This window comes from Belonocnema kinseyi, chromosome 3, assembly GCF_010883055.1.
Source record: "Belonocnema kinseyi isolate 2016_QV_RU_SX_M_011 chromosome 3, B_treatae_v1, whole genome shotgun sequence".
NCBI lineage: Eukaryota > Metazoa > Arthropoda > Insecta > Hymenoptera > Cynipidae > Belonocnema > Belonocnema kinseyi.
In genome coordinates, this window is record NC_046659.1 from 68,846,003 (window position 1) to 68,855,283 (window position 9,281).

Genomic DNA, 9,281 nt, shown 5'->3' on the forward strand with positions numbered 1-9,281 from the left:
ATCCCATCCACACACTACTCCTTTCCCCTGCCGAGTGAGTCACGCCTACCCCGAAAGGGAAATGGCTTAATGGTGTAATAATAATAATAATAATAACTTGAATGCGGTAGAAATATATAAAAATAAATCACCCTGCTGGATATTTAAATATTAACTACGTTAATTCCTTAGTTCAATAGGCAAATCTATTTTCTTAAGAAAACAGTTAAATATTAAAAGTTCAAATAAATTTCAAAAGAATATAATTTTCTCTTTTTTCTTTTCTTCAGAACTTTTGCATTTACCATGTGAATTCTTAAAAATGTATTTTCTCGTTTCAAAGAGCTGTTCATTCCATGTGAACCGGGAAAGAGAGAAAGACATCTAATTTTAATGCTTGAAAAGTGCAGGTACAATAGTTACTGATTGCAAACCCTCATTCAAATCTTAAGAACGTCTCTGCTTTCGTGATTATTAACCGGAGCCAACTTTTTTAAAAATAAATTTAAATATTGTTGTAGAAGAATAGGAAAATTGATCAAAGGAAAATCTTGGAGGAGTCCTTGAATAGTTTTGCGTACCCAGATCTTTAAAAAAAGCCTGAAAATTATCAGGACCACTTGGGGGCCGTTTATAACTACATCACGCTATTTTGTACATTTTTTCCAGCCCTCTTCTTCGTCACAAATCATCACACTAAGCTTGAACCCCCCAGGGCATCATTACAAATACGCACTCCACCCTTTTTATGAGTCATATTTTTTTTTCTATTCCATTTGATTTGATAAACATCCAAAATAAACCACGAAACATAATATTTTAACAGAATTCAGAGTACAAAATGTTAGCTCTCACAACAGGGGAAATAGTTTAATTTTTCACGGAATTTTCAACAAAATACTTGAATTTCCAACAAAGAAAGATTAACTTTATACCAAAAGAGACCAATTTTCAATGAAAGAGTTGAGTTTTCAAGCAAAAAAATTGAATGGTTCAGAAATCAGTTGACTTTTAAACCATAAACGATGAATTTTCAACCAAGAATGATGATTTGTTAACCAAATAGTTGAATTTGCAACAAACCAAAAAGTTAATTTTATACCGAACATTTACAATCAAATAGTCAAACTTTCAGGCACAAGAGGAGAATTTTTAACTAAAAATTTGAAATTCCAGCCAACAGAGATGAATTTTTAAGCAAATTTTCAAATAAAAAATTTAATTTCTAACCATATAGCTGAATTTTCAACCAAATAATCGAAGTTTCAAACAAAATGAGATTAAACTTCAAATGTTCAACAAAATATTGGATGGAATTTATATCCAAAAAGACTATTGTTTAACAATGCAGTTAAATTTTCAACAAAATAGTTGAACTTTCGATGAAAAAATTAATCCTAAACGAAAAATATACTAGTTAATATTTTAAAGAAAAAAGAGTTATTTAAAATAAGAAACAGTTTAACTCGAACAGAGGAGATGAATTTTTAATAAAATAGTTAAATTATTAACCGAAACAAAATATTTTTTAACCAAACAATTGTATTTTTAACCAAAAAACATCAAATTTCTACCAAAAGGGATGAATTTTCAACCTAAAAAGGTAGAAAATAGTTAAATTTTTAACCAAAGAGTAATTTTTTAACGAAATAGTTAAATTTTCAACTAACTATTTGAATTTTCAACGAAAAGTAAATTTTTCACCAAATAGTTGAAATTATCAACTAAATACTTTAATATTCTGGCAGATTGTTGAAGTTTTAACCTAAAAACGGTAAATTTTCAATCAATAAGATTCGGGCATGTTGAGAGAATGCCAAATAAACGACTAACGAAACAAGTGTATCAAGGTAAAGTAAATGGCAGCATGCCCAGAGGTAGACCGCGGAAAGAATGGTTAGAATGTGTCAATGAGACCCAAGTTAGAAGAGACATAAGAAGCCACAGAAACACGAGTGTCTGCGTGAAAAAATGCCAGGACAGGAAAGTATGGCAGAAAATAGTTAATAAAAATAGTGTCAGTAGATTGAATGACGCCTGAAACAAAAGATCTTGGCCACTAATGGAGCCAAGTGGGGAACCTTACATAACGACTTTGTCATGATCTTCACTTGGGGTGATTGCTAGAGAGATTGATCAGCAACCTGGGCCGGAGCAGTGTTGCTGAACGAACGTGTTATTTAAATAAATAACACGAGAATTATGGATCAATCTGAAAATTCTCTATCCGTTCCCCACATCACTCCTTTCCCCACCGAGTGGGAAAGTAGGAAATTAGAATTTCAAACAAAATAGTTCAATTTTCAAAGAAATGGTAGAATTATTTTTAATCAAACGAAATGAATTTCGAATCATAAATAATATAATAGAAGAATTTCCAAATGAAAATATTGAACTTTGATCAAAAAATAGTTCGATTTTTGTTGGGTTTTATTCAGTCAGTTCACATTGAAGCGAAAAGCGGTAACAAGAGGAAGTTTCTTGTAAACTGAGCAAAAAATAAAAATTCTTGATATATGGTAAAAGAGGGGGGTAGGAATAAGCGTGTAAAGGCTTTCGGTTCAAAATAAAATCACTAAATTTTATTTTCTAGAAGCAGTTCCAAAAATTGTCATTCACGTTTATTTTTTAAATGTGTGATTTGACAGTCTACGTGAACCCCTCTCCATCCTGCTTCGCAAATCGTCACTCGTAGTTTTTGAACGGCCCCTTGGGTTTTTCTCATTTTTTACATATATTTATTTTCTCACTCGCAGCTCAATTTTAGACTTTTTCTTCATCATTGTTTTAAATTTGTTATATAAAGTTGTAATGAAAAATTAATTTTATCTTTATTATAAGAATTAAAAGAGTCGGACTAGGAAAGATAATTTGTTATCATGACATTTTCTGATATTGGTGAAAGTCAGAAGATTGTGCACTCTTGTTTGCATGGATAATCTGAAAAGGCAGTGCGTAAATCGTTTTCTTCCATTGATAAGCATATCCGTTCAGGCGTTAATAAATGGAAAGGCCGAGCTCAGAAAACTCAATTATCAGAGTATGATTAAACAAAATTATTTTTTGAAAAAATATCTACTCTAAACTTCATCTCCTAGACTAAGGCCCACATTTTAAACCTTCGTGTAGCAATTATTGTTTTATTTTTTTCCCTTTGAACTTGTAAAAGACACTTCAATTACTTTTAAAAGAAATGTTGCAGAACTTATTTGCTACTCAATTGTAATTTTAAAGGCCTATTTTGAAATGTAGAGTCTAAAAATTCATATTAAAAACTGAGTGTCATTTCATTCTTATATAAATTTAAATCTTCAAAAGAACGAAAACTTTTTTTGTAACTCAAATTGCAATTGAAAAACTGTTCGACCGAAAACAAAATAACCATTATGAGCTGTTTAATAAAAATAATGCACACTATTTTTTATAACAAAATCGGTTTTTCAGGACTACATTGGAGTTTTGAAAATTATACTCAAGTAAAATTCCCATCTTTCTGAAGTTCCAACGTTCAAATGAACCACATTGTTTTCGTTGCTACTGTAATTTATCTATAATTGTTATTTGTATTTATTTAAAGAGTAGACTACTTTCTTTCCTGCGAAATAAACCAGTATTTGATGACTATTTTCGGTTTAAAACGAGATTTAAAAGGCAAACATTAAAAAAATAATTTAAACGCTCAGAACTTGAAATAAGTTTCGCTTCTTGTTTTTCCCGTGACACCTAAAATCACTAAAGTACATATTATATCATTTTCACAAGCGTGCTTAACAATGTTGATTTAGGTTAATCTTCTGTTGGCTTCTGGAACCATTTCGGCATACGTCCCCAACAAAGAGGAGCCGTTGTTTAGACATACATTAAACAGCACCTTGAAACCTCAACTGGTACCACCAAGTGCCCAGGACATAAAAGGTGGCAGCTTTCTTTACACTCTCAAAGGCGATGATGCACTATATTATTGTTACCTTTTCAAGGCCAAGGACTCCAGTGCGGTGAGTACTTTTTAAATTAAAATTGTATACCTTTTGTTATTATTTTATACGTGTAACAAGGAAAAGATGATGTAATCGGGTCATTTAAAGCGATATTTATTCGCCCAAGGTTGCATTTTTTAAATATATTTAAATTTTTATTAAGAAGGATGTCCAATCGAAAATTAAAATCTCATTTTGCATGCAGTATAATTTATAACAGGTAATTAAAATGTGGCATTAAAGCGTCGATATTTTGAACGAACTGGTAGCGCCCTCATGATGTCAGAAGTTTAATAATTTTAGGATTTAGGAATACTTCAAACTGTGATTTTATATATAATTTCAAAGCTGCTTCAGGGTGGCAGCTGGACCGGTAATCCGGGGAAATGATAGAAAATTTATTTTTTTGACATGGAATCATTCAGTTCACAATTGCTAATTCTAAAATCATTTACTTTAAACATTGTCCATCTTAGGCTTCATCTTTAGGCTATATTTTCTGTTTAAAAAATTTTAGAATGCAGTTTTGAAGAGTTGAAAATTAAAGGCGTTTGAAAATAAAAAGTTTTGTTATAAAAAGGTTAAAATTTAATGAACTGTAAATATAAATAGATTAGTGCTTTTTAAAATTGAACTGTAGTTCGAGTGTTAAAAGTTGAACTATAATTTATCTTACAAAATGTTTTTGAATCTGTTGAAAATTTTACAATTCACAGATTTTAACTATAAAAATTGAACTGTTTCTATTAGATAGCCTTAGTAATTAAGCAAATATAAACGTGCGATTGAAACTTTATAAATTTTAAAAATAACTATTCTTTAATATTGAGCATATTTCACTTTTTGATTTAAAATAAGCAATTATAATTCTATATTCAAAACCAAACAATTTGGGACTGAATTTTTTCTGATCGAAAGCCTTAAATCATTAAAAATTTAGAGTGCTAAATTTAAATTTGAAACATTACAATTGTAATTGTTGCATTATCAAAATTTTACAATTTGCAAGTGAATGTGTTGAATTTGTATATATTAATAGAAATAGAACAATTATTAATTTAAAAGGATATAAAACGAAAAATAGCGTATAATTTAAAAAGTGTTCGGTTTCAATCAAAATATTTAAACATTCCATTTTTAGTATTTTAAACTTTAAATTTCTTTTCGTGAAATAATTTTTAACATTTACAAGTTTCTAATTTATACATGGAAATTATTGAGCATTTGAATAAACAATTTGTGAAGTAAACACTGTTTCAAATTTAATTTTTTAAACTCAAAGTTCAATAGAGTTCCACTTTAAGTATTTTAATTTGCAGTTTAATTTTGATTACCACAGATAATGAAAATTTAGCTTTACCAATTTGAATTTTTCAATTTCAGTGACCGTAAACAATTTTTGCGAACTGGCAAATGACCGATAAATTTTTTCCGCCATACAAACGGTCATCCTGTTTGTAAATACATCTATTTAATTTTAAGGCATCCTACTTAAAATTGTTCAATTATTCTAGACTTGTTTCTTTTAAATCATACATGGTAAATTCAAAATTATTCCATTCAGAAACAAAAGTTCAAATTATTTAATTCAGAGTCCTATAGTCTTTAATATTTTCAGTTTTAATAACTTTTTCTATGTTTTAAAGAGCTTGTTGTTTACAGTAGTTCTTTCTTAACCATTTTATTTTTTTTTATTTTTGTATAAAAATAATTTTTGTTAGTAATTTTTATTACTTTTAAGACTTTAAGTTAATGATTTGTACATTTAAGATCCATCCCAAATCAAAATATTCTTTTTATGACCAAAGATTATTTCTTATTAATTTCCCAGTTTAAATTTTCGATTTTGAATGATTAAAACTTAAAACTTCGTGACTTTTTATTTCATGTTGCCTAAACCGTTTTAACTGTTGAATTTTGAAAGTGAAAATTTGAAATGGTTCAATTTCAACTTTTCCAACTTTTAATACATATATATGTACTCATAAAAATTAAAATCTTTATATGTTGAATTTTGTCTCTTACCTATTGCTACTATTAAAGCAACGCTGTTACATTCGAGTCTAAATAATCACAATAATACTTCCGAGTTCTCCACAATTCTTCACAAGAATCTTGAGTCTCACAGCTATTTGTTTTCTCACACCAACCACAACTGTATTTTTCTTCCACTGACGAAAAAGCGTTTCTCCACATTTTGTATATCTCCTTTGGATTTTCGAAATGAAAACCATGTCGTCCAGCATATAAAAGAAATAGCACCAATATTTTTGGATCCTTAGACTCGTAAGAAAATTCAATTTCAGAGCAGTAAATTGTTTCTGCATTGTTTTCGAAATCGAAATCTTGCTTGAACCAGGAGGACCTTAAAATTAATAAAAACTGGATTTACTTCTTGATCGTATTAGCAAAAGACCATTCAGAATTATAATGGAAACTTTTGATCCGGTAAACAGTGATATCTGTTCTTTTTCCTAGGAATAAAAACTAAAGTCTTACTTTGGCTATACAAAATGTCAAAATGATTAATGATAGTTTGACTTCAGTACTTCTTGCACATTGTGAACTGGCAAACCGAGAAATTCTAGCTTCAAACCGGTATCATAATCACTTATTCAGTTGGAACCCTTCGTTTCGTAAGCTCTTAAGCTAAAATTAATGAAGCTCGCGGAATTAGTTGTCATTTCTAAATTGAATACGGACCTCTATTATTAGAACATTCACCCTTACTGCTTTCTTTTTTCCTGATGGTACTGTAATAATTGGGTCGACAGTTATCGACGGACAAATATCTTGTCCATCCTTGACAGTCTATAATAAAATAATAGCAATTAAAATAATAGCACTTGGCCAGAAAAGAATTTATCCTCCAATTATTCCCTTATTTTCTACAAGAATCAACGTGTTTCCCCGGTTTTGAGAACATTTTGGGCTGTGAAGTCTGAAATCACTTTTACACTAATTTACCTTGGATTTATAAAATGCTTCATTCTTTTAGAAATTGATATAATAAATCAATTAGTATTGAATAATAGTTATTAAAAACACTTAAAAGCCAACCCGAAAAAATGTAATTTTTGACCGGAAAATCTTCCTCTATAACAATTTTTTTGTCCTTTCACTTACCAAAACTTTATAATTTGGTCGATCAGTGATGCATTTTCCATTTGAATGTTGACTGTAGTGACCACACTTAAGATTTTCTCGAAGCCATTCACAAGGAAAGCCAGAAAATATGCACTCAGACCAAATTTGATAAGTGTTGCAGTCAAACACTGTAAAATTTGTGCTTGGTATTTCCGCAATACTCACCGATAATTTCCAGTTTGTAAAATTTTCTCCATTCTCTATTTGCGGAAATTCTTCTGGTGAGGAGCAGTGTACTCCATTATCGGTTCTCACAGCTTTAGTTTCAAAGAAGACGTTTCCTGACGAAAAGACACACACCAAATCAGCTCGAAACTGTGTTTACAACTCTGCCACTCAGCATTCCTACATTAAATGCATAACTGGTAGTTCAATGAGAAAGGGAGAGGTGCAATCGATAAATCTGTTTAGTGGTAAACACGAAGGTGAAGGAGCAAATGATAGCGCTCGTTTTTATGTTACCAAGAGAGAGAGAGAGAGAGACTCGCATGAGGTTGAACTTTGCAAGGCCATCATTATTTCAAGCTTCGTTAAATTCGTTTTTTGGTATTAGAGACCCTTGGCTTGACATGTAGAAAAAGTGGTTGACTTCTACCAACGCGATTTCTTGTTTGAGATCCTGAAAGAGTCACTTTGTCAAAGTTATGTAAGAAGTCTTTTTTTGCATTTTAAATGGTAAACAGTTTATGAAGGTTTTTATATTTTCCGAGTGTATTGTAGCTCGTCTTTTCATTATATGAGCGAAAGCAAAATGTGTAAAAAAGTTTAAAAGGTTCGTATTAATTATTAAAATTCTTTTCTTTCTCTGTGGTAAAATTCTAATCTTTTAATGAACCAAAATAACATGCATGGTTGCACAAGAATTGGAAAATCTTGAATACTTGAGGCCATGAAACAGTGACTGGAATTTTTTTAAGTCGCACCTATTTAATTATTTTGATCATTAACTGATGCGAATTTATTTTTTCACTAATAAAAACAATATGTCCTTTAGATTTTCATTGAATAATAATTCTAAACAAAATTTTATATTTGTGATCGTTAAGCAAATTTTTCTTGAGAAAATAAAGCTCAATAGAATATATTAACGATAATTCTAGAAAATCTCGCATTGTTGAAAACAACGTAGAAACAATGGTATGTTTGTTTTGTTTTTCAACAAATTTTGGTTTTTGTGATACAATGAAACTAAATCGAATAAACTAACGAGATGTCTCGAAAATCTCGCAATCATTTTATTGAAAACCTGATTGGCTTGGCATTACTTCAAAGTTTTTAATAATAACTTGAAAATTTTAAAATTAAATCTATTATCTAATTAAAACATTATATTTGCTTTATTTTTGTGTTCTCCGTTGAAAATTAGCATTCTCAAAGAAAAAGTGTAATGCAAAATCACCAAGTTTCGATGAAGACTTAAAATTTTTTTATTTTGTAGGTTTTGGTAGCTTTCTTCACCGGAAATTATCATTTTTTAACAATAATCAATACGATACCCTATTTTCAACAGTTGAAAGATATAGAATTGTTGAAAACGTTGCGTTTTTTGCTTATATTAGCGCTTTTTTTTACCGGAAATTTGAGTTTTCAAACAAGAATCGTAAGATATTAAATATTGACAATTTTTTAATAATTTTAGGTTACGTTAACATTTTATGCCAGAATTTGATATTTTTAAACAAAAATCATTATAATTTAAGCAATATTTATTAATTCTGAACAGCTCCAAGTGGTATTGAGGTTTGTTACAGAAAATTGATTATTCTAAACAAAATTATTTTTTGAAAAAAGATCCTACTCCATCTTCACTCCATTGGGAATCGAACCACAAAACTTCTGATTTCCGGTCATGTGCTTTTCCAATTAAGCTATTAGAGCGATCAGAATAAGAACTCTTAATTCAAGAACATAACGCTAATTTTTAGCTAGGTGTTAATGGTACAAGTAATTATTTACAAATTTTTTAATTTATCTGCTACATCATCAGAGATTGTACCTTACCGACAGTAGATCAACTCTCCAAACCATGAAGGCAGAAAATCTACACAATATCGATCAAGTTAAGAATCTCCAATAATGGTTTGGAGAGTTGATCTACTGTCGGTAAGGTACAATCTCTGATGATGTAGCAGATAAATTAAAAAATTTGTAAATAATTACTTGTACCATTAACACCTA

At 29.7% G+C, this 9,281-nt stretch overlaps 1 protein-coding gene and 1 long non-coding RNA gene across 5 annotated transcripts in view; one reads left to right on the top strand and one right to left on the bottom strand.

Annotated features, from left to right (window-relative positions):
• The window catches only part of LOC117170178 (TBC1 domain family member 1), a 90,626-nt gene that overhangs the window by 15,266 nt on the left and 66,079 nt on the right, over nucleotides 1-9,281 (top strand). For all 3 annotated transcript variants that reach the window (XR_004466734.1, XM_033356758.1, XM_033356757.1), the window contains exon 3: nucleotides 3,765-3,974. Coding sequence is in view for 2 of the 3 variants with exons in the window: in XM_033356758.1 (XP_033212649.1) it covers nucleotides 3,765-3,974 (210 nt within the window). In the remaining variant the exon portion in view is untranslated. The remainder of the gene's footprint in view (nucleotides 1-3,764; nucleotides 3,975-9,281) is intronic.
• Nucleotides 3,526-7,716, bottom strand: LOC117170179. 2 transcript variants are annotated; one of them, XR_004466736.1, is made up of 5 exons: nucleotides 7,566-7,716; nucleotides 7,083-7,448; nucleotides 6,660-6,767; nucleotides 5,982-6,321; nucleotides 3,526-3,981 (listed from the first exon to the last, which is right to left on the bottom strand). It is a non-coding gene; the product is annotated as an uncharacterized LOC117170179 (long non-coding RNA). The 2 variants fall into 2 exon arrangements; XR_004466735.1 differs by lacking the exon at nucleotides 3,526-3,981 and having other exon boundaries at nucleotides 5,805-6,321.